Source organism: Balaenoptera ricei, chromosome 1 (assembly GCF_028023285.1).
Source record: "Balaenoptera ricei isolate mBalRic1 chromosome 1, mBalRic1.hap2, whole genome shotgun sequence".
Lineage (NCBI taxonomy): Eukaryota > Metazoa > Chordata > Mammalia > Artiodactyla > Balaenopteridae > Balaenoptera > Balaenoptera ricei.
Window position 1 is genome coordinate 169,824,961 of NC_082639.1, and position 26,108 is coordinate 169,851,068.

Sequence of the window (26,108 nt, forward strand, 5' to 3'; positions counted from 1 at the left end):
CTCTAACCATCCCCGACCCCAAACCTAGGCAATCACTAATCTAATTTCTGTCCCCCTATTCTGGACATTTAATGTAAATGTGATCATTTGTGACTGTATTCTTTCACATAGCATAATGTTTTGAAGGCTCATCCATGTTGTAACATGTATCAGTACTTTTTTTTTTTTTAATTTTTTTTTTTATTGGCTGTGCAGCTTGTGGGTGGGATCTTAGTTCTCTGACCAGGGATCAAACCTGGCTCCTGACAGTGGAAGCATGGAGTCCTAACCACTGGATGACCAGGGAATTCCCAGTACTTCTTTTTATTGCCAAATAATATTCCATTGTATGGATATACCACATTTTATTTATTTATTCATCATTGAGGGACATTTGGATTGCTTCCACACTGGCTATTATGAATAAGGTGACTATGAACATTCAGGTACAGGGTTTTTGTTTGTTTGTTTTTTTGGCTGTGTTGGGTCTTTGTTGCTGCTCACAGGCTTTCTCTAGTTGCGGCGAGCGGGGGCTACTCTTCGTTGTGGTGTGCAGGCTTCTCGTTGTGGTGGATTCTCTTGTTGCGGAGCACGGGCTCTAGGCACGCGAGCTTCAGTAGTTATGGCTCGCGGGCTCTAGAGCACAGGCTCAGAAGTTGTGGTGCATGGACTTAGTTGCTCTGAGGCATGTGGGATCTTCCCGGACCAGGGCTCGCACCCATGTCCCCTGCATTGGCAGGCAGATTCTTAACTACTGCACCACCAGGGAAGTCCCAATATCATACTTATTAGTGAGTGTTAAAAACTTTCTCTTTAAGATTGGGAATGAGATAAGGAGGCCTACGATTGCAGTTTTTATCCAGTAGTACACAGGAGGGCCTAGCCAGTGTAACATAGCAAGAAAATGAAGTAAGATCTATAGATTGGAAAGGAAGAAATAAAACCATTTTATCCACAGATGATGTGATTGTGTACCTAGAAAATGTAAAAGAATCTGCAGATAAATTATTAGAATTAATAAGTGAGTTTAGCAAAGTTGCTAGATTCAAGGTCAGTTTTTTTATTTAAGCAGTTGTGTTTCTATATATCAGCAATAAGCAGTTATAAAATGAAATTTCAAAAATACCATTTAAAACTACATACCTTGATATAAATATAGCATAAGATATATTAAACTTCTATATAGAAAACTATTAAATGTTGAGAGAAATTAAAGAAGACCTAAATAAAAAGAGAGATATTCATATTTATGATTTCAGACACTATCTTTTGTAAAGGGGTCAATTTCCACCAAATTTATTCATAGATTGAATGTAATCTCAATCAAAATCCCACCTGGGTGTGTGTGTGTGTGTGTGTGTATGTGTATGTATAAGTGCGTTCAAATTGACAAGCTGATTCTAAAATTTATGTGGAACTGCAATAAGGTAGGATGACTTACTCTTGGATATCAAGACTTATTACACAACTAGAGTTATTACAGACTGTGTGCTACTGGCACAACATGGACAAAAAGACCATGGAACAGAATTGAGAGCCCAGTAATAGACTTGCACGTGTACGGACACTTGATCTATGACAAAGGTGGTTCTGCAGAACAGTGAGGAAAGAAAGGCCTTTGAAATAACGGTGCTGATCAGTTGGATATCAGTATGGGGAGGGGGGTAAATCTCATAACATAGCCAGACGACTGGCATTTTAGATCTAAATGTGAAAGGCAAAACTATAAAGCTTCTAGAGATAATATAGGAGAATATTTTTAAGACCTTGGGATAAGAATTTTTTAATGAAATAAGTAGAATATAGAAAGCAATAACCATAAAAGAAAAGATTGATAAATTGAACTACATTAAAATTAAGAACCTTTGTTCATCAAAAGATATAACTACAAGAAAAGAAAAGGCAAGCCACAAAATGGAAGAAAATATTTATAGCACATATAATTGATAAAAAGCTTGTATCCAGAATATATAAAGATCTCTAAGTCAATAAGAAAAATATATGCAGCCCAATAGAAGACAGGAAAGAAAATTGAACATATATTTTTAAAAAGAGGATATTCAAATTAGCAAAAAATTTTTTGAAAAGTAGTAACCTCAGTAGTAATCAGAGAAATGCAGATTAATACCACAGTGAGATACCACTCACACCCTCTAAAGTGGCTAATATTCAAAGACTACAGTATTAAAGATTGGTGAAGATATGAAGCAGCCAGAACTTTCTTATTCCATCACCTTGGGAAACTATTTAGATCTATCTACTAAAATTGAACAAAGTACAAAATGTCATAGCTGCACTATTCACATTGGCCAAAACCTAGAAGCAGGCCAAATGGCCAACAACAAATAGAACAGTAGAATTGGGTAAATATATCATATTTCTATAAAGGTATAATATACAGCAATGAATGAACTAACTACAGATATACACAACAGTGTGGATGAATCTCACAAACTTAATGTTAACCGAAAGAAGCCAGTAACAAAAGACTGCATATATTGTATGATTGTATTTTATATAAAGTTCAAAAACTGAACTATAATGTTTGATGTCAGGATAATGGTTACTTTGGAGAGAGATGAAAGAGAATTGATTGTAAGGTGACACATGGAGGGCTTCTGGGGTGCTAGCAATGTTCTGTTGTTTGATATGGGTGGCTTTTTCCCATTATCATTTTGTTGAGGTATCATTGATGTACAATAAACTATACCTGTTTAAAATGTACAATTTGATGAGATATATTTGTGTGTGTATACATAGAAATATGCGTCCATGAAACCATCACCACAAGCTAGATAACAAATATTTCTCTCTTCTCCTTTCCCCCCCAAATTTCCCCAAGCCCTTTGTAATCCATCCCTCCCTCTACTTCAGGCTCCAGCAACTACTGATCTAATTTCTATCATTATAAATTCATTTGTGTTTTCTAGAATTTTATATAAATGGAATCATACAGTATATACTCTTTTTTTGCCTGGCTCTTTTCAGTCAGTATAATGAGTTTTGATTCACCCTCTTGGTTGCACGTTTCAAAGTTCGCACAATATTGTTCCTTTTTATTGCTAAGTAGTATCTCACTGTATGGCTCTACCATGGACATTTGGGTTGTTTACTGTTTTTAGCTATTGCAAATGAACATTCATGTGCATATGCACAAAGGTGTGCATACAAGAATGTTTATTGCAGCATTGTTTGTAATAGCAAAAAAAAAAAAAAGATGGAAACAATATGTCCATCTAAACAGGAGTGGTCAAATAAATCATGGGACAGCCATTCTTCTGGAGCACTATGTAGTTCTTTTTTTTTTTTTTTTTTTAATAAATTCATTTATTTATTTTTTGGCTGCGTTGGGTCTTTGTTGCTGTGCACGGGCTTTCTCTAGTTGCAGCGAACAGAGGCTACTCTTTGTTGCAGTGTGCAGACTTCTCATTGCGGTGGCTTCTCTTTGTTGTGGAGCACAGGCTCTAGGCGGGTGGGCTGCAGTAGTTGTGGCATGCGGGTTCAGTAGTTGTAGCTCGTGGGCTCTAGAGCACAGGCTCAGTAGTTGTGGCACACAGGCTTAGTTGCTCCATGGCATGTGGGATCTTCCCGGACCAGGGCTCGAACCCGTGTCCCGTGCATTGGCAGGCGGATTCTTAACTACTGCACCACCAGGGAAGTCCCATACTATGTAGTTCTTAAAAGCAACAAGCTAGATCTGTCTATATCAACATGGAAAGCTTTCTAAGACACATTAAGTAATTGGACAAATTGTGAAATAATATTTATAGTAGGATCTCATTTTTATAAAAAGCTATACATATATGTGTGTAAAGTGCCTTGAGAAAGTGACTGGAAAGCTGCAGACCAAACTTAATAATACTGTACTGCACATTTGAAAGTTGCTAAGAGAGTAAATCTTAAAAGTTCTCATCACAAGAAAAAAATTCTGTAACTGTATATGGTGACGGATGCTAACTGACTTATTGTAGTGATCATTTTGCAATATATACAAATATAGAATCATTATGTTGTACACATGAAACTAATAGCATGTTGTATGTCAATTATACCTCAGTTTAAAAAATAATTACAAAATAAAAAATAATTAATTTGTAAAATGACTTATCCTTTCCCTAATCTCCTTGTGACATTCTTTCCCTTCCTTCTCTTTCACTGCATCATACCCAGTGGCGGAGGAATTCTGACTGATGCAGTCTAGCTTCAGATCCAGTGTGCTTACCACTTATTGGCTGTGGTACATGGGCCTCAGATTCCTCCATATGTAAAATGGGAATAATTATAGTACCCTTCTCATGGGATGGTTGTAAGGATTCAGTGAGATTCTGTTAAACACTTAGAACAGTGCCTGGTACATCATTAATAGTGCGTGCTGTTAAGCAAAGCATTTAACTTTCCTGGGCTTCAGTTTTCTCATCTGTAAAATGACACGGCTGAACAAGATGATCTCTAAGGTTTCTGTTAACTTAAACAATTATAATACTGTGATTTAGTGCTACTGTAAGTAGTTTATCCCTATCAGTCTAGGTATACTTTTCCCTTCTTAACTATACTTGTTTCCCTGGTACATGATGATCTGCTTTCTCAGAAATCCTCTGAAAAAAGAAGTGTGGTTAAACTTGGCTTGACTGAAGACGTCTCATTGCAGCGTTTGTAGCTGGAGCAGAATAGGTAGTGTAGTTTATTGGAGGTGTTATGAAGAGAGGAAAGGAAATGGAATCAAAGTCCATTTACACTTACTGGTAGGAAGCAAATATGAAATGATAGCAGTGATGATAACAGTTAATATTTACTGAACATTTTCTATGTGGAAGGCAATATACTGGCATATATTATTTCATTTAATCTTTACCATAATCTTATTAGGTAGATGTTCTTTTATCCCCATTTTGCAGATGAGGAAACAGAGGCACAGAGAAATTAAGGAACTTGCTTAAGGTCACGCAGCTAGTACATAATGGAGTTGGGATTTGAACATATAATCTGATTCTAGCACCCATGCTCTTATCCATTGTGCTATATTGAATTGATTCCAGATGGAGAATCAATTGAGTTTTAGTAACTAGAACACTTCAAATGAATATATATAATTTTTTACCAACTTTTTGTTTTTAAAAATGATAGTTATAAAAAAGTTGAAAGATTTATGTAAGAAACATATATATAGATTCAACAATTTTGCTTCATTTGCTTCATTTAATCTCTCTCACGCATACACACTCTCTCTCTCTCTCTCTCTCTCTCTCTCTATATATATATATATATATATATATATATATATATACACACTCACATAAACACACACGATCTCTGTTTTTTAAAAAGTAAATGACAGGGACTTCCCTGGTGGTGCAGTGGTTAAGAATCCGCCTGCCAATGCAGGGGACACGGGTTTGATCCCTGGTCCGGGCAGATCCCACATGCCACGGAGCAGCTAAGCCCATGTGCCACAACTACTGAGCCTGTGCTCTAGAGCCTGTGAGCCACAACTACTGAGCCCGCGTGCCACAATTACTGAAGCCTGCGCGCCTAGAGCCCATGCTCCGCAGCAAGAGAAGCCACTGCAATGAGAAGCCCACGCACCACAATGAAGAGTAGCCCTCGCTCACCGCAACTAGAGAAAGCCCGCGCCCAGCTACGAAGACCCAACGCAGCCAAAAATAAATAAATAAAAATTTTTTTTTTAAAGTAAATGACAGACATCATGACACTCCTAAGAACAATCTCCTAAACAGCAATAATACCATTATCACATTTAAGAAGAATAACATTGAGTACAGACTGTTTTAATAACCTTTAGTCTATTTTGAGTAAGTCCAATGTTCTGTTAGAAATTGAAATCACATTGTTAAAAAAAAAATTTATCAAAATCTGACTTTTTTTTTTCTTCTCAGAAATCATATTCCATGCCCATTGGCATTGAATTTCAGCGGAGATATGCAACGATTGTTCTAGAGCTTGAACAACTGAACAAGGACCTAAACAAAGTTTTGCATAAAGTTCAACAGTACTGCTATGAGGTAGGTAATTTGTATGAATTTCCCTTGAGGGGACTGTGACCTCCACTCTTATCTGAAGCTTAATACTGTTACCATCACATTTCAGAAAATCCAAATTAAGCCAACATCCTTTAGCAGAACCATATTTTATATATATTTCTATTCCTTACAGCATCAGTATTGAAGAGTGCTTTATACACAGTGAGCTATCAATTCTGTTGGTTTTTTGTTTGTTTGAATTACAAATGATTATATTATAGCTCTCCAAAAATTTAGAAACATCCAGAAAAATAATTTCTTTTAATTCCACTACCCCAAAGACTGTATTTTGCTTTACTTCCTCCTAATTTTTTTTTTTTTTTTTACCATACATGCTTTTTCTCACAAAGTTATGATCATGCTGTGTATATAATTTTGTTTGTTCCTTTTTAAACTTTATATTTGGGAATTCCCTGGTTCAGACTCCGTGCTTTCACTGCCGAGGGCCCAGGTTCAATCCCTGGTCAGGGAACTAAGATCCCGCAAGCCATGCGGCGTGGCCAAAACAATTTAAAAAATAAATAAAAATTTAAAAAATAAACTTTACATTAGAACTATAGATTCTTGAACTTCAGTCACATAGATTATAGGGTTATTTGTGAATTATCATTATTGTTATCATTATCATGCACATATAATTATATATATATATGAAGGTGGTTCAACAGGTTCACCTAAAATTTGAGTTTCTTACTAAAAGGTAAGAATTAAATGATTGTGATGAGTTTAGTGTGCTCCTGCATTTGCTTTCTTAGAGGCTGTATATTTCCAGTAAAGCCACTCTTATTTTTTTTTTCAAGTATAGTTGATTTACAGTGTTTCAGGTGTACAGCAAAGTAATTCAGATACATATATATATATATGTTTCTGAATTTTATATATATATTATATATATAATTATATACTTTTTCAGATTCTTTTCCATTATAGGTTATTACAAGATATTGAATATAGTTCCCTGTGCTATACAGTAGGTCCTTACTGTTTATCTGTTTTATATATGGTAGTGTATATCTATTAATCCCAAATTCCTAATTTATCCTTCCCCCGCCCCTTGGGAAACCCTTTGGTAACCCTTTATATGTCCCCTTTTCTGTGTCTGTGAGTCTATTTCTGTTTTGTAAATAAGTTTATTTATATCATTTTTTAATCTTTTTTTGGTATCATTTTTTTAGATTCCATGTTTAAGTGATATCATATGATCTTTGTCTTTATCTGTCTGACTTACTTCACTTATGATTATCTCTAGATCCATCCATGTTGCTGCAAATGGCATTATTGCATTCTTTTTTATGGCTGAGTTATATTCCATTGTATGTATGTACCACATCTTCTTGTTTTGTTCTGTTTTGTTTTTTTCTTATATTATACCACATCTTCTTTATCCATTCATCTGTTGATGGACATTTAGGTTGTTTCCATGTCTTGGCTGTTGTAAATAGTGCTGCTGTGAACATTGGGGTGCATGTATCTTTTTGAATTAGAGTTTTCATCTTTTCTGGATATATGCCCAGGAGTGGGATTGCTGGATAATTGCTGGATAATAATGGTAACTCTATTTTTAGTTTTCTAAGGAACCTCCATACCATTCTCCATACTGGCTGTACCAACTTATATTCCCACCAACAGTGTCTGAGGGTACCCCTTTCTCCACACCCTCTCCAGCATTTATTATTTATAGAATTTTTGATGATGGCCATTCTGACCAGTGTGAGGTGATACCTCATTGTAGTTTTGATTTGCATTTCTCTAATAATTAGCGATGTGGAGCATCTTTTCATGTTCCTGTTGGCCATCTGAATGTTGTCTTTGGGGAAATGTCTCTTTAGATCTTCTGCCCATGTTTTTATTGGGTTGTTTGTTTTTTTGATATTGAGCTATATAAGCTGTTTGTATATTTCGGAAATTAATCCCTTGTTGGTTGGATCGATTGCAAATATTTTCTCCCATTCAGTAGGTTGTCTTTTTGTTTTATTTAGTTTCTTTTGCTGTGCAAAAGCTTTTAAGTTTAATTAGGTCCCATTTGTTTATTTTGCTTTTGTTTCCATTACTCTAGGAGCCGGATCCAAAAAAATATTGCTGCAATTTATGTCAAAGAGTGTTCTGCCTATGTTTTCCTCTAGGAGTTTTATAGTATCTGGTCTTACATTTAGGTCTTTAATCCATTTTTGTATATGGTGTTAGAGAATGTTCTAATTTCGTTATTTTACATGTAGCTGTCCATTTTTCCCAGCACCATTTATTGAAGAGACTGCCTTTTCTCGATTGTATATTCTTGCCTCTTTGTTGTAAATTAATTGACCATAAGTGCATGGGTTTATTTAAAGCCATCTCTATTTGTGATATGAGATTCTTAAACAGTTTTTTATGACGCTAGCCTCATAGTTAAGTCCCAAAGATCTGCCATTGGTGATGTTATCAATCCACTTGAATAGAACTGAGGGACATGAACTGTGATTACCTGTAACTAAACTCTGAGTATATTTTGCTCATTCCTTTAGCCATCCATTATCATTCATTTTTATTTTCCGGGTAATTGTCATTTATCTACATAGCAATATGTGTTGTGCTAGCAAACAGAGTTCTCCCCATGGACTAGCAACCATCCACAAGAGGTGCAAACCAAGCAGTCCAAGATAACATATAACAAAGCATGCAGAAGTGGATTGCTCACCAGTCTTTCTGTATCTCATTATGTACGCAAGGCCATATGTGATAGGCTCATTTCCTAATGGAGTAAAACGATGTAATTTTCACAAAGCTCTTATGGAAGTACAATATCGATTATAAAATAAGAACAAGTAAGTCTACTTCTAAATATATACCAAATATATGTGAACATGTATTTACCAAAAGATATACACTAGAACATACATAGCATCACTGTTCATTATAGCTAATAATTAGAAATTACCCAAATACCCATCAATACTAGAATGAATCAGTAAACTGTCATATAATATACAATGGAATTCTCAGCAATAAGAATGAATGAACTCTGGGACTTCCCTGGCGGTCCAGTGGTTAAGACTTTGCCTTCCAGTGCAGGGGGTGCAGGTTCGATCCCTGGTCAGGGAGCTAAGATCCCACATGCCTTGCAGCCAAAAAACCAAAACATAAAACTGAAGCAATACTGTAACAGATTCAATAAAGACTTCTTTAAAAAAATGGTCCACATCAAAAAAAAATCTTAGAAATTAAAAAAAAATGAATGAATGAACTCAACTACTCACAACACCATGGATGAACTCATAAATATGTGAACATATTTGTTCATATGTAAATATTGAACAGATAAAATCAGACACAAAAGACTATATAATGCATGATTCCATTTATGTAAAGGTCAAAAGCCAGAAAAAGCCAACATATGATACTGGAAGTCAGGATGGTGGTTACCCTTGGAGTATTATACTGGGAGGTGACAATTGGTCTCTGAGGGGCTGGTAATGTTCCATTTTAATCTCGATGCTGATTTCTCATGTTTGATCTGTGAAAATTCATTAACCCATACACTTTAGGATTTGTATCCTTTTATATGTTTATGTATACTTCCATTTAAAAAAAACTTTTAAGTTATTAGAAGACAAGGTTGTTCACTGCAGTGTTACTGATAATCGCAAAATATTAGAAAAAACCTAAATGCCCATACATAGGGAGTTGGCTAAATAACCTATGGCACATCCCATGGTGGAGCAGTGTGCTGCTCTGAGAATGATCAAGGAAGCTCTCTGGGATGATTAGGAGGCACATAGCTACCTTAACCGAGGTGATCAAAGATAACATCAGCAGTACTGGGCCAGATAAACATCACGCGCCTCCTGATCACAATGCACTGAGAAGAACTCAACATCACTTTTGTGGTGTTCCTGCCAAAGGTGTGTAACCTTAGTCTAATCAAAAGGAAACAGACAAACCCACATTGAGGGATATTATGCAAAATAATTGGCTGGTGCTGTTCAAAAATATCAAGGTCATGAAAGACCGATGAACTGTTCCAGAGTAAAGGAGTCTAGAGAGACAGGACAACCAAATGTTTTCAGGGGGAAAACTAGCTATGTGTTGGGACAGTTGATGAAATCTGAATACAGACTGTTAGAAAATGGCATTATAAATAGTGCTGGATTCCTGATTGTGATCCCTGCACTGTGGTTATGTAAGAGAATATCCTTGGACTTAGGAAATACAAACTGGAGTATTCAGGGGTAAAGAGGCACAGTGTTTGCAACTTATTCTCAAATAGTTAAGAGAAAAAAAATTATATACAGGCAGAGAAGGATCAAATGTTTAAGTCAAACAGTAAACCATAAGCAGTTAGTGAATCTGGGTAAAAGGTTACCCAGAGTTTTTTGTTCTATTCTTTTTTTTTTTTTTTTTTTTTAATTTATTTATTTTTGGCTGTGTTGGGTCTTCGTTTCTGTGCGAGGGCTTTCTCTAGTTGCGGCGAGCGGGGGCCACTCTTCATCGCGGTGCGCGGGCCTCTCACCATCGCGGCCTCTCCTGTTGCGGAGCACAGGCTCCAGACGCACAGGCTCAGTAGTTGTGGCTCACGGGCTCCAGACGCGCAGGCTCAGTAGTTGTGGCGCACGGGCTTAGTTGCTCCGTGGCATGTGGGATCTTCCCGGACCAGGGCTCGAACCCGTGTCCCCTGCATTGGCAGGCAGACTCTCAACCACTGCGCCACCAGGGAAGCCCTGTTCTATTCTTTTTTAGAAGTTTTAAAGTGTCTCAAAATTAAAAGTTACCAAAAATATAAAACAAATCAGAAAAAAAATACAGTTAGAGGAGAAAAAACTTCTAAGGTAAGAGTGAGCATCATTTTTGTTATAAATGCTAGATTTATAAAAATCCTAACCTGAAAACAGGGCACAAACACACAGAAATTATCATGGCCTTAGGAATGTACATCTTATGTTTTAATCATCTGTGTTCAGCTTGCTCCAGACCAAGGGCTCCAGCCTGCAGATCAGCCGACAGATATGAGACGAAGGTGTGAGGAAGAAGCACAGGAAATTGTTCGGCATGCAAATTCCTCAACAGGACAGCCCTGTGTTGAAAATGAAAATCTGACAGACTTAATCTCCAGGCTTACAGCTATTTTATTACAAATTAAGGTAAATTTCGGAGAACTTTTCGGAGAAAATATTAAGAATATTTTCTTAATTTTGACACCTAAACAAACTATGCTAATTTGTTGCTAAAAAATTAAACTGTATATTAGAGCAGAGTGTTGGTCTGTATCTGAACTATAATTCAATTAAATTTTGAAATATTTTTTCCTTTAGTGTCTGGCAGAAGGAGGAGACCTGAATTCCTTTGAATTTAAATCACTTACAGATTCATTAAATGATATCAAGAGTACAATAGATGCTTCTAATATCAGGTAATTCATTAGATGTATTCTAATTATTTTTATATTAAATTCATAGTGATTTCCAGTATAAGCTTTAAGACTTTTGCATATTTATGAAGTATTCATATGATTTTTATCCTTTAAATAAATTGTAAACGAGCTTTTCGGTTATATCCAGTCTATTGACAGAGTAGAATTTTCAGATGGATTTTTTTATATAAAGGAATCAGAAGACATATAATATTTAGGTTTGGATTTAGCATGGATTTCAACTTAGAAGTCTTCCCCAAAGAGAGATTCGTCCTCTCTTTCCAGTACTCCCGTGGCTTCTTTGCTTCTTTCAAATATACTTTTTCAATTACTACTGAAGTAGAATTATGGCTAATGTAAAGGGAAGATTTCTTACTTACCTGGGGTCATTATCTTAGCTATTTCCTAACTGCAATTCAGCTCTGCCTTTTTTAAAAATTGTTTTTCTTCATTTTGTGAGATAATGTAGTTAACCATGTTTCTTCTTTCTTTAGTTGCTTTCAGAATAATGTAGAAATTCATGTTGCACATATTCAGAGCGGCCTGAGCCAGATGGGAAACTTACATGCCTTTGCAGCAAATAACACCAACAGAGACTGAATAGAAGATTTAATTATTCCAACTGCATAGGACATTGTTTTTGAGAAGTTCTCTTCCTTTATATAGGCTTCCAACACCAAATAAACCTAACTGCTGGAAAACAAGGGAAATTTAAATCTCCAAATAAGGCATTTTAATATACTGTACTGCTTCTTAAACCAGCATTGCTGACCAGCATTATATTTATTTTTCTTTTATTATTCAGCTGCAGTAGCACTGCTTATGTTACGTATGTTTATTAGCAAGTACTTTTAAACTGAAAATGTCTGAACATAATATAATTTCATGGAAGAATATGTTGACCATCTTTTTAACGTGCATGAATTCAACCCAACCCATGCAGACAACTACTGCAGTGGAGAACGTGAAGAAACATGGTCTTTTTGTGCATTATGCATGGCAATGTGGAAATTCCATCTAGAAAATTACAACTCCAGTTCATTTAGTTGATCACCACCTCAGTCTTCAAAAGATAACATCATGAGATATGGGAAGTCCTCATTTTTAGGAAGCCACTGGAATATAGGTGGGAAATATGGACTTTACAAGTATATATGATATATACTTGCAATGTGACATGGTTCTATAGATCATTTTATAATAATAAATATTTTAATTTATCATAATTTATAAAAGAAACCTTTGTTGTTTGTCTGTTGAAAGAAAATGAAGGAGCAGGAAAGAAACATTACTGCAAGATGCTTAATTTCAGCAAATGAATTTGGCATGTCTCTTCCCATCAATTCAGGGGAAGATGTGCTATTGTTATGGGATTTATTTTAAAAAAAAAAAAAAGACTGATAACACACTATTTTCATATTTTTTGTTTATTTGCACAGCTTTTGAACCAGATTACTGGTTAAAATCCAACAGTTACACAATTTTTAAAGTAAAAAGATTTTATAAGGAAAACAAATATAATAGCCAGTGCTAGGAAATGGAGAAAAAGGTTTGTATTTGGTTATGGGCTTTTTTGGTTTTTGGTTTTTTAAGGAAAACCCTGCCTAAGATGTTAATCTTGTAAAAAGTGTGTATTTGGAATTTTCTCTGTTTTAATATAGAGTATTATAAAGTCAAAATAAAATAAATTGTTTTCAGATTTGGAGTTTAAGATATAGCTGTAGAAGTGGCTTTGATTCTTTTAGATGTCTCATAAAATGAGACTTTTTATATGTTAATGTATAATAAAATTGAAACAAGATTATTTTCCATTTGAAATTTTTGTATAGTTTAAAAATGCTTCCATATTCTTTGTTGGTATTGTGCCACTGCAGAACTTTAGTGCAGAGTTTATATTTAGCTAAACTGTTATGTTAATTAAGAAATGCATAAATCTTTTATTCTTAATATTTGTAATTCTAAATAAATTGATCTATGAAAATTAATATGATCTACATTTTCATTTAATTAATACAAGTTGATAAGTATTCCTTCTATTTAAAAAGTTTTTAAAAATTATCATTTCCACTAAATTATATTTTTAGGAAAAACGGTACAGATTAATTACCAAGTCATTTTGAATTAAAATATCATTAGGGGTTTTTTTTCCCATCACTGAGTAATCACTGTGGAAAACACTAAGCAAGTAAGTTACTTGGCTTACTATAGACCTAGAGAAGGGTTTATTTTTTAATATATTCTGCCTAGACTTAGGTAAGCATTTTTTTCATTTTTTCTTTTACATTTCTTAAGGCTAACTTGTCACACTTAAATTATACCTCGTCATTGTAAAGCTATTATACTCCAATAAAGATGTTAAAAAAATAATAAAATAAATTATACCTGGTTTTGCACATATTTAATTAAGCATTGTCCGTATCTTTCAGTGCCATCATGTGTTGATGGCAAGAACTGTGCCTAAGAATATATTTGAATTTTATTTTTGTGTAAGGAAGAAGGAATCTATACAATTCAAAGTAGTCACTTGGGGTCAGCTGTACATTCATTTAAATGATGCTGCCACTGCTTAACACATTTTTGGAGCTCTAAAGAAAACTATCAAAGCCAGATTGAGCGAGCAAGCAAGCATATCAGGTGTTACGTAGATTTGGTTCTGAATTACTGTTAGTTCCAAAAATCAGATTCACTTGCTACCATTGAGAATCTACAAAAAAACTTGCCAATTAAAATTTTTCCCTTGAATTCATGCACTTTTCTCCATCTACACTATCACCAGTACTCTTAGCCCAGCTGCCATCATCACTAGCCTGGAACACAGCAGTCATTTCCTAACTTATCTCCCGGTATCCACTCAGCTCTCCTCAGATGCAGCCAGAGCGATATTCTTAGAACGCAGGACTGGTCATGTTATCCCCATCTGAAGTCTTACGGCTCTCGGGACAATTTCAGAACTCTCTTACAAGACCTACACAGCCAGGCATGACCTAGCCTCCCCTACAATTTCTCCATCCTGCTCCTTACTCCACAAGGCCTTTGCACACTCAGTGACGTCTGTGTTCCCTCTCCTTTTACCTTGGTAACTCCTGATCATCCTACAGATCTTACCTTCAGCATCACTTTCTCAGGGAAGCTTTCTTTGACCACAACACATCATCTCCAGGTCTTCGTGTACCCCTCCTTCCAGCACTTTGTCACATTTGCAATTTTATATTTCTTCTTTTGTCTACATACTGGCCTCTTTGGTCCATGAGGGGAGGGACCATTACTGGTTTTGCTTACCATTTTATTTCCAGGGCCTGATAAAGTACCTTTTATAGGCACCAAATATTTGTGGAACAAATGAACAAATAAGAGTTTCAAAAGAGCTCTAAGCAACATTAGTGTCACTGGAGTAAAAGTATGGTCCTCCATGATGATTGCTTTGAAAGATGAGACAGTACTCACTTGGGTGTACAAATTCTGCTTAAGGAGTTGCCTTTAAACCTGTCACGTTATCATTAGTCCTAACTAAAAAGGCCAGGCTAACATAGCAGGCATTATATGGTGGTGAATAAATGGTGGACTGAGTTAGTCCTAGATTTGAGTCCTGGCCGTCATTTATTAGCTATGTGATTTGTCAACCACTACTTAAAATTCGTAATCTTTAAAACAATAATAGTCCCTACCTTATATGACAGTTGTGAGGATTAAACATATAGTGCCTATAATAAATACATTTAGCAGTTAGTGTCTCCTAAGAGTTTGAAAGGGGTACAGATCACTGTTCTTAGAGGATCCCACATTAAAAATTGTGGCAATATTTAAATATTTGTAGATCTTCTAAACTCTTCACTGGGGAAAACAGAACATAACACAATGTAAATGCAATGATAAAGTTAATAAGCTAATTACCAGGTTTCCTTTAAATGTGATCCTTAGTGGACTGCAAGTTTTTTTTTTTTTTTTAAAGTCATTTGCTTATTTTTATTTGAGAATATCCAGGAAAAGTAAGAATGGAAAGAAAATAAAGACCGAATGTTTTAAGTTTTTCATGTAAAATGTGTTGAAATTGTCTTTCTAGCTTTTTAAATTTTGTATTTAGTATTTATAATTAAAGTGATTCAAAATTCAGGAATGTTTATGCCAGTGATTTAAGTAATCATTTACGATAAAATAAAAATATCCTGACACACGAATGTTTAAGTGAAATAAAGTAGTGTAAATGGTTTTTTATAATGGTTTCTTTCCCTTACAACAACAAAAAAAACCAACAAAAATCTTCAAATTGCCTACAGATAAGAAAGAAGTGGTTTGTACTTCACTAACTTTAGGAGTGTTTCTATTACTTTTTAAAATAAAGCAATTAGTTGCTGATGTAACTGAGAAGTTAATCTGGTGCTGGGACAGTTTGACAGACAGACAGATGAGACTTGCCCCCCACCTCACACCATATTCAAAAGTCAAGTCCAGGTGGACTGAAAGCCTAAACGTGAACGGCCACTGTAGGACGACAACCCAGGAAAATACCTTTATAATCCAGGAGCAGGAAAGATGTCTTCAACTGGACGCGCAACGTGCTAACAATAAAGGAAAAGACTGATACACAGTTGACCCTTGAACATGGTGTGGGGAGGGCGTTTAGGGGCCAACCCTCCCTGCCGTGGGAAATCCCCGTGTAACTTTACAGCCAGCCCTCCTACATGTAGTTCCTCCGTGTCTGTGGTTCCACATCTTCAGATTCAGCCGTCCAGACATGGTGCAGTACTGTAGTATTTTCTGGTACAAGTGGGGAAACAGACGCGGACAGGAGGCGACGTGCACTCACTTGGCCGCAGACCCGAGCTTTGGGGCGGACAGGGCCCTGCCCTGCGCTTCCCCCAGTGGGCGTCTCTCCCCGGCAGGGGACTGGACTGTAAGTTAGTTATTGTATGTCTCTCAGTTGTGAATGTATATCATCTCATTTGGCCTTGTCACAAGTCTAAATGCGAAGGAAGCGCTCTGTGATTGTGAGATTTCCTGGCCACCCCCAGGGCAGGCCCCGAGCACGATGTTTGGCACATAACAAGCACTGAAAATGGTAAGAGCTAATGTTTATCATTTAATTTTTGGTTTCAGACAGCTTCTAAGGGTTCAGAAGGCAAGTCTGCTACTAAAGCCTGAACTATGTCCTGGTTGCTTTTAATAGTGGATTTGCTACTCTGAAAAGTGCAAGCCATTTAACACCTCTATGAAAATCAGGGTAACTGGCATGTATGATCTCTGAGGCATTCAGCATAGCTCTGACTCTTCTAGTAATCATCAAGACCTGAGTCCTGGGGAATTCCCTGGCGGTCCAGTGGTTAGGACTCCGCACTTTCACTGCCAAGGGCCCGGGTTCAATCCCTGGTCGGGGAACTAAGATCTTGCAAGTCACGTGGCATGGCCAAAAGAAAAAAAATTCCATTAAAAAAAAAAAAAAGACAAACCTGAGTCCTGGCACCAGCCATGGCTTCTCATGAGCTTCCTCCAAAGCACAGTTTACAAAGAAACCTCACCTATGATTATCTCATATACAAAGTTTCCTTTTGTCCTTAGGAGTTTGAAAACCCTTAAAATCTCGAAGCAATAATTTATCTTGGGCTAACTTAGTAATTTACATACATTCTTACCATATAAATTGGGAAAGAGAAATCTCCTGAAACCAGAAGACTCATGTTACTAAACTTTGAACAAGCTGGATAGACTTTTAACCAAGTTAAATTTCTCAGCACAGTGGCCTGCTGATACCATGATTACTGGCTTTATAAACTACATTTTCAGAAACTTTCCTTATAGAAATGTTTCTCATGACCACAAAATATGTACTGAGCAGTTATGGAGTGAAGCGCTGTACTAAGTGCTATCTAAAGGACAGAACTCATTTAAATAGAATTACAATGAAACATTTGTGGAAAACATTTAATAATAATAAACTGAAGTTGCACAGAAGTACAATAACAAGTGCTAAGGGTAATGCTGCAGTGATTGAAGTAACAGGTACAAAATGAGGATTAGAAAAAGTTACAGCCTTCAGAAAGAGGGAGGTCTAGAGTGTTTTGAAAGAGAGGTTATTCATTTGGTTCTAAAACTGAAAGGAGTGGCTTTGAGACAGAGGCATATATTGTGGATGGGTGACCCTAAGAAGATGCACATAATTGTCCTGTAGGCTATCAATGTCAGTTATCTGGAAAGGTAACCAAAACGTTTTTATAATTTGGTAGCAATTGGAGGCTACTACAGATTTCTAGAGAGTAGTTTTTTAAAAGCGGAGAAACTTGAGGCAGGGGGCTCTTGAATAATCTGGATGCAGGATCACTGGAGCTACGAATGAGCATAAAGATGTCAGGCCAAATTTAAAAAGTAGTAAATCTTGATGATAGGATGAGGATTGAAGGAGCTGGGTTAACATGAGTCTAAGGGTATAAGCCTTGGAGGAGCCATATGAAGACAGCAGCTGTTAAGCACAAGGGGAAACTGAGTCGAACCAAGGAGTTCTTGTGAAGATAGTGAGTTCTGAAAAACTAGTTCGAAAAAATAACAACAGGACTGGTAGGAAGGAGCAGGTATGCAGACCAAAATGAAAGTGCAGATTTGGAGATGCACTGGTAAAAAATGCCAGAACTCCTAGGGGGTGTGTACTATGAAGAAAGAACAGGCCATGGGCAAAAGTTCATGGGCAAAAGGGGGAGAAGCTTCACAGGTGAGAGATGACCCAAAACCACTACCAAGGTTAACATGGATGAGTCCTTAACATGGAAGCCAGAAAGGATGGTATTCTGATGTGTGTCTCCCTGGCTGTCAGTCATGGTTCCTCTGACCTTATCCTGAATTCTCCCAGACTCCTCAAGAGTTACCAAAGGCAGAAAAGATGTGTTCCTCCCATGAGTCCAGCTTTGAACCAATGTCTTCAGAGAGAGGAGAAAAGGTTTCAAAATTCTGAGCTTGGGAGCTAGGGTCGGAGATGTCTCCTCCAACCTTGTTGGGATCCGGCAGGCAGTTCACATCTACCTCCAGAGGCAGCTGGGGCTTCAAATATTCTGCTTCAGTTTCACAAGCAGCGTGGTGGAGGAAAAGCTCTGGCCTGGCTGAAGACTGAAAGGATTTCCCGCTCTGACGACGCGACTTGGCGCGCCTGTTCTGGAACCACACCTGGAAGGGGGGAGAGAGAAACTGCTTTTGGTTGGGTCCTCATGCTACTATTACACCTTCATAGTTCATAATAAGTTCCAGTTTAACATGCCCTGGCTCCCTGCTCCCAAACCTTATGGTTTTCACAGAACACTTCACAAATCAGAGCACCTAGCTTTCTCGGCCTCACCATTCCCAGATGCAAAATTGGAATAATACCTAGTTCTAGCTATACTTTATATAGGGACATCTGCAATGAAAAATGAGGCTACAGAAATAGCAGCACTTATGAATTTTAGGGGAAAAATGCTACTATGCTTAAAGATTATAGCCCTTAAAAGAATTTGGAAAATTAGTTTTTGAAAGTGTACTCCCTTGTCAAATTATTTAAGGAGGCATTTTGCCCAGTGGACTTCATTCATTTATATGAATAAATTTTTCAGCTCACTATTTCCCCACAAATACCGAGGAACCTGTCCTTATTACTTTAGGCAACAAACGCACCTTGCGCTAGATTTTTCAGACTGTGACGAGAAGCTCCATATGCTTCAGGCTTTACCCCAAGACACTACATCCTTTACAACCCACATTGCAGACCCAATACCTGCCAAGAAAGTGGCCTAGGGGCCCAGGGGGGCAACTTGGTGAGCCAGCAGGAGGAAACACCAACTGTGCCTCATCTGTCCCTTCTTCCTGGATAAGGAAAAAGTGTGAAAATACTTCCTATTACCTTCCTGCTGAGGATTTACTTTCTGACCATTTCAAGAGACCAGCTAGCCTCCTCGGAGGGGCCCTTATTATCCTCAGCAATGAGAGGCAGAAGTCACTGAGCGTGCGGCTGAATTATTTCATTTAAGCCTCACAATCACCGTAGGCAACAGGTACTGGTTTTACAGCCTAGGACACCGAGGCTCAAGGGAAGGAACTTGCCCAACGTCAAGCAAGTGGCACCGGAGAACGTGCCGGCCCGCCGCGGCCGCTCACCTGGATCCTGGACTCCGGGAGCAAAGTGAGCGCGGCCAGGCGCTCACGCAGGTGGATGTCGGGGTACATGGTCCGGCGGAAGACGAGCTCCAGCAGCTGCAGCTGCTCGGGTCTGAACGACGTGCGCTTTCGGCGCTGCGACGCCGACGGGACGGCCGCGCCTTTAGGGGGCGCAGGCGGGCCCAGGGCGGCGGAGGGCGGCGCCGCGGGCCCGGGACCCCTCCCGAGAAAGCCGGCGAAGGCCACTGGGGCGCCGCGCTCCGGACCGGGGCCCGAGGGACGCGCGGGGAGCAGAGCAGCGGCGGGGTTCGGGGGCGGCAGGAACGCCCCGCCGGAGTGGGCGGGCCGGTAGGCGGGGGGCGCGGCGATCTCCCCGAACTGGAGCTGGCTGGGCTCAGCTGCGGCCATCGCTGCCGGACCCCAGTGAGCCGCCGGGAGGGGCACGGCCTCTAGTTATACCGGCCCCGGGGCCGAGGGAGGGGGCCCGGTGTGGCGGCGCGATCAAAGGGGTGGACGCCCGTGTCTCTTCGGGGTGCGATCCCGCCCCCCGCCCCGCCAGACGCCGGTGGGGAATAATCGCTTCCGCTGCCCGTGGGATGGAGGGAGGGAGGCGTGAACTTGGGCCTGGGCCCCCTCCGACCCCTCCCCCGTTCATCCGCCCCGCCAGCCCCGCCACCGCCACCGCAATCCACATCCCCCAGAGCAGGTCTGCCCCGGGAGCGCGGCGGCTGGGGGCCCCTCGAGTGCGTGGGCGGAGTGCGGGCGGAACCGCCCTCCTCTGGGGTCGGGTCACCCGCTCAGGGCGGCGAGGGCCGGGGGCCGCCTCTCTCTCTCGCATGGCCAGGTCAGTGAGCCTTGCCCGCTGCCCCGTCTGTCGTCATCAAAGGTATTTATTTACCCCCCCTGCTATGTGCTAGACCCTGTACCAGGTTGGTCAAACAGCCCAGCCCCTGTCCTCCGCAAGCCTCCCTAACAAATCCTGAATCAGAAGAAGGGGGTGCAGATAAAGAGACCTCAAAGAGAGGCAGTAAACTCACCTTGGAGGGGAGGAGACCTTTTGTCTGGAATGTCCCTGTAGGCCTAGGAATAAGGGTACCCTAGGCACAGCAGGGTTGAGAATGTGCCTTTCTAGACTCATTTATTGACTCCTGATCTGGCCTTTCTGGGGATACCCAACAATGCTCAAGACGCGTCTGAGCTGGAAGGGAGGAGATGAAAGGGGCACCACCAAGTTTCCACTCTCTCTTGCCTCTGCCCTTTGGTCCTCATTTAAGGTTCCCGTTTTACCCTGATTTGTACTGTGGTTATGGTTTATGTATCTGCTTCCCCTCCTAGATTGTAAAGTCTTAACAGGAACCACTTCTCTCGTTCAAGTCTGAGTGTCTGCTTTGTACATCTACTATGCATAAGGCGCTATGCATAAGGCACCAATTAACATCTGTTGAATTGGATGCCACTGAATTCACTTTATAGAAACTCATGGTCCAGTATGGGAACCGCTCCACCAGAGTGCACGTCCTCAGGAGAGGAGCCCAAAGGCCTGGGTCTTCTTGCTCCCAGAACCTGAGCCCTGATTTCACCAGGGCCATTTACTGTCACTGACTCAGAGAGGGCTCTGAGTTGGGAGGGTCTCTTAGGCTACAGTCCCCACCTGTCTCTATCCATTCTAGAATGCTGCAAGACAGCCTCAGGAAGAGCTTGGATATTTTCGTCCTGGATGGACTTTCCAGGTGTCAAAGCAAAAAGGATTCTTGGGGCAGCTGCAAAGAGGAGCCCTGTGCTTGATTCTCTCCCTGTGGGGGTGGGGAATAGGGTCAGGGACCGTGTCCCAGAGCCCTTGCGCAGCCCCCAAGGCTCCTGTAGGCAGTCCGACCATTCTCACAGCCCGCTGCTTCCTCTGCACCCACCCCTTACCCCGTCTTTCTCTTTCTCCCTTCTCCTCCCTTCCTCCTTTATTCCTTAGCCAGGTCATTGGGGTTTTTAGGCAGAGGATGTATGGGATGGGAGGTCAGACCCTCTTATTTTACTATGCTCCCTCATTCTTTCATTAATTCAAAAACCATCTTTGTAGTGTCACTGTGCTAGGCTGTGCTTTACGTATGTACCTATGAAGTAGCTATTCCTATCCCAGTTTTACAGATCAAGAAACACTCCACCATCTAGACGAGGCCCAAATGACTCCAAAGGCACTGTGCCGAGCTGGTCTCCAGACATGACCCCCAGGCCCCCTGCTGAGCTCCCCTGCCAGCCTCAGAGGAGGGTGAAGCCCCCTGGCCCTCTCCAGTCTCGGGGTTGTTCTCTTCCAGGCACATTGGGCCCATTGGGTGCCCAGTCACAGGCAGAGGTGATGGAGCCAGATCCACGCAGACCCCGAGTTCCACTGCTGTCACTCTGAGATAAGGAGGCCAACCACGCAAGGAAAGCAGGGGTTTGCCGGCTGCTGGCTGCCAGCTGAGGTTTAAGAGCCAGATGGCCCAGCAACCCAGAAACTCTGCCCAGGGGTCAAGAGTCATCAGAATTCTCCGGCCTGTGTGGAAATCCCCCAGTCCTTTGTCCAAGCCTCGTTCCTCTGCTGCTATCTGCTCACTTGTGAGGGGCCCACGAACCTGCCTGTTTTGCAGTTTTGCCAGGAAAGTGGACCTGCAGACACGAATGGAGTGCCTGGTGACGATTTGATGAAGGAATCTAAAGGTGTAAGACAGTCTTTTCTGTCTTTTAAACTGGTGGTAAGAAATTGCAGTGTTCAATTTGCAGCTTGATAATCCTCCAAACTGACTAAATGAGCATTATCTTCTTACGACTTTTCCTGAGAGTCTGTGTGGAATTATAATCCTCTATGTTGAAATAAGATTTCAGCCTTTCCCCCTTCTCTCCTCCTTTTGCTCTAAAATGAAGTTTTAATGGTGTGTGCTTGCATATACCTAAAAAAAAAAACCTCGCTGAGGAGACAGTAGAAACCCAGGGTTGGAATTTGGAGTGAAGTGTTATAGTTGGAGACTTTATTTTATACCCTTCGGTGTGCTTTATTATTTTTTTAATTATGTGCCTGTATTATTGTTATAAGTTCATTTTTAAATCCTAGTTTTTTGATGACTAAATACAATGTGGTATTCTGAGTTGGATCCTTGGAAAAGGAAAAAGAACATTAGTGGAAAAACTGGTAAAATCTGAATTTAAAAAAAAACTAATTTTTTAAAACTGAAGCAAAGAATGCAATGTGATATATCTGAAAAGAGGTGTTACTGCACAGTAGGAACGGTTTTCCCAGTTCTCTTGGGCTTTTCATTGACTAAGGTGAGCAATCTGTAAGCCTCTACAGGGTCTCTACGGAGTACGTTCACTCTAAAGTTATTTTCTGCTGCTCTTTTGCTTGACAAACACCTAAAAAATCATAAGTGGTTTTCACTAAATCCAAGTTCTAGATTCCTTACTCATTTACCCTGCTGCGAATGCACAATGAATATTTGTTCATTCTTCTATACCTGTTTCTCCAAATGCAAAATGGAAAGAGCCCAATCCTTGGCAATATCTTAAAAACTAATTATTGCAAGTTCTTTCCCAAAATAGATAATCTGTGAAATTTAAGTACCTTTTAAACAAGCTCTGTAAAGTACTTTCTTCTACCAAAGCAAGTCAGTTTACCAGTTACAGAATAGCAAACCAAAGTTCAGGGTTAGCCGAAGACAAGGATCACTGAGGTCAGGGGTCAGATTCCCCCTCACTAACACGTGGGCTCTGCTCCTCACCACTTGATTTGCTGAGCGCTTTTGGCCATTATTTATATTTGGTCTGTCAGTAACGCCTATTGAAATAGACACACAAAGGAAGGGCAAGGTGAAATAGAAGACAGTTTTCAGAGATGCTTCCTGTATAAGGAAAGCTGGTAAATACAAGTAAAAACGCAGTAGAAAAGCGACACATAAAGAAAACATTATTCTCTGGAGCCAAGAGTGGCTCTATAACAGCCCAGGCTGGGGAGGATGGAGCCATGTGGGGTCCCCATCCTGTTCTGCTTCCTCCACATTTCCCACCACGGTTCCTGTCACTGACTCCCCCAAACATCACAGAGGCCTGCCTTTCCTCTCCAAGTGCTAAGTACTCTCTTCCCCTCTGCGCTGCCCTAAGGCCTGGCTCTGGAGCCCTGGGTGTTTATTAAAGAGAGAGCCAGGAAAAAGCAGCCGAGGGGCGTCGATGGCTCTGCTTTCACCTTGAGATCCGAGAGCTGTTTGCCCCTTTGATCCTGGCCTCGCTTTGATTTCATCTCCTCTTCTGCCCAGGCCTCTTCAGTTTCTGAAGTTTATTTCAGAACCAGTGGTTACAAGAGATCGAGAGACAACACCCCCAAAAGGTATTAATGTGCCAGGAAAGTGATAAAATGTTAAGAAGCTTTTTCAGTTGTTTAGTCAGCGTCATATAAATTCAAATAACAAACACGAAACAGATTTTGAACCCAGCGTGTTGTTTTTTAAAAGGATGATTCCTTTTCTTCTTTCAGTGATTTTTACCCAAAAGCCTCTGAGCAGGAAAGACTCTTCTGTATGTCTTTCACGACCCGGATTCACATAGCTATGCAATAAAGTTAAAAGAACATTTCAACCTCAGAGAAAGGAAACCATAAATTTTCCAAGTTTATGTCTACACACTTGAAAAGAAAAACTGAAACAACTAGCAGAGTATTTGGTCCTCACACCTGGCATTTGTCTGACATTTCTTTCTGCAATGTGCCTACTAAGCACTTTAAATGGGGCTGGTGCCCCCAAGGAACTGAATTTTTAATTTTATTTCAGTTTAATTGATTTAAATTTAGCCACATGTGGCTAGTGGCTATCATATTTAACAGCTAAGCTCTATATCATCATCCAGCAAATCACTCTTCTTTGATAATTTCTTTTTTCATCTGAAAATTTTTTATTTGGTAAGTGCTAGATTTTGTAGCTTAAGTTTTGAAATTTTCCGTATTTTCATTGTCCACAGTCTGTTTGTCTATACTCCTCTTTGTTTTGGTTTTATTTATTTTTAATTGAATATATAATTGATTTGATATTTTTTATTGAAGTATAGTTGATTTACATTGTGTTAGTTTCAGGTGTACAGCAAAGTGATTCAGTTTTATATATATAAATATATGTATATATCAATATATATATTCTTTTTCAGATTCTTTTCCCTGATAGGTTATTACAAAATATTGAGTATAGTTATGAGGATCTTGTTGGTTAACTATGTTATATATATTAGTGCATATATGTTAATCTCAAACTCCTAATTTATCCCTCCCCCCTCTTTCCCCTTTGGTAACCATAAGTTTGTTTTCTGTGTCTGTGGGTCTATTTCTGATTTGTAAATAAGTTCATTTATATCATTTTTTTAGATTCTACATATAAGCAACATCATATGATATTTGTCTTTCTCTGTCTGACTTTCTTCACTTAGTATAATAATCTCTAGGTCCATGATAATTTTTTTTTTTTTTTTTTGCCACGCTGCACGGCTTGCGGGATCTCAGTACCCCGACCAGGGACTGAACCTGGGCCACGGCAGTGAGAGCCCGGAATCCTAACCACTAGGCCACCAAGGAACTCCCCCATGATAAATTTTTATATGTAGATACAAAGAGATATTCAGTTGATACAAAATCATACACTAGATTTGAATTCTAGAATCTCATTTTTATTGTTTAAACAGAACTCTAGATCATCAAAATGATTACCTCATTTTCCTACTGGACAGTCTCCTATAGATTTGTCTGAGCAGTGTGTGAGGTACTCCTGTAGCATTCATGAATGGTGTTTCTCCAAAATGATGATATTAGAACACTGCTTATGATACCGTGAGTTTCTTCAACATTGTCAGTTGACTAAACTCCATTTCATTCTGATCATTCTGTTCTCTTCTAAGCAGGTAATGAAACTTAGCTTCAGAATTCCCTGACTCTCTGTGGGGTGTGGCATGGTATTGAATTAGCACATATCACGTGTCTTGCACAGAGTTAAACTGAACCAGGAGAAGTAAAGAGAGAGGTGTCAGGAGAATACAGAATCTGCCAATACCTGTCTTTTCTGCCCCCAAATAATTTATTACGTGATAGCAGATACCCAAAGTAACCTAAGATCAATTCTGGACTCTGTGTCCCACCCAGCATGTATTGGGTCTGTATTTCCAATATATTGTCATTTACTGGATATATTATAAGCCTATAATAGATGAGAAAAATCTGTGCAAGTAAAATACCACCTAAAGTTAGTCCAATCAAGCACATATTCTTGGTGGATATAGGATATAATAAGGCACCGTCGAATGGATTCTAATCCATTTTAGTGTGCACCAGGAAGGGTTGTTTTAAATAAACAGATCCACTCTCTCCAGCAATTGGGCATTTACCTCTTCACAGTCCCGGCCCTCGGACTCCTTTGGACAGAACAGTAAGTAACCTTGACCTCCTCTCCTTTCAGACAGCGCTCATGTGCTCCAGGCACCGAGCTGCAGTACCATGAGGAGAATCTCCTTACTGCTGGGCCTTTTGCTTTGCAGCCTGGTTGCTTGGGCTAGTGGCCATTCTGCAAGAATGAAGCCCACCCCACACAGCTGACCCACCACTC

At 39.6% G+C, this 26,108-nt stretch overlaps 2 protein-coding genes across 4 annotated transcripts in view; one reads left to right on the forward strand and one right to left on the reverse strand.

Moving 5' to 3' along the window:
• Positions 1-13,284, forward strand: part of LIN9 (lin-9 DREAM MuvB core complex component) — a 102,668-nt gene extending 89,384 nt beyond the window's left edge. For both annotated transcript variants that reach the window (XM_059905444.1, XM_059905438.1), the window contains exons 12-15: positions 5,874-5,999; positions 10,952-11,131; positions 11,303-11,400; positions 11,895-13,284. In XM_059905444.1, the coding sequence (XP_059761427.1) occupies positions 5,874-5,999; positions 10,952-11,131; positions 11,303-11,400; positions 11,895-12,000 (510 nt within the window). In that variant the 3' untranslated portion in view covers positions 12,001-13,284. The remainder of the gene's footprint in view (positions 1-5,873; positions 6,000-10,951; positions 11,132-11,302; positions 11,401-11,894) is intronic.
• A 4,674-nt stretch (positions 13,285-17,958) lies between these two features.
• MIXL1 (Mix paired-like homeobox) lies at positions 17,959-19,917 on the reverse strand. Of its 2 annotated transcripts, none has more exons than XM_059905461.1 (2): positions 19,510-19,917; positions 17,959-18,546 (listed from the first exon to the last, which is right to left on the reverse strand). In XM_059905461.1, exons 1-2 carry the CDS (start codon positions 19,915-19,917, stop codon positions 18,241-18,243), a joined length of 714 nt encoding a protein of 237 aa, XP_059761444.1. In that variant the 3' UTR covers positions 17,959-18,240. The 2 variants fall into 2 exon arrangements, with proteins under 2 accessions (XP_059761444.1, XP_059761437.1); XM_059905454.1 differs by having other exon boundaries at positions 17,959-18,570.
• Positions 19,918-26,108: the final 6,191 nt, after the last annotated feature.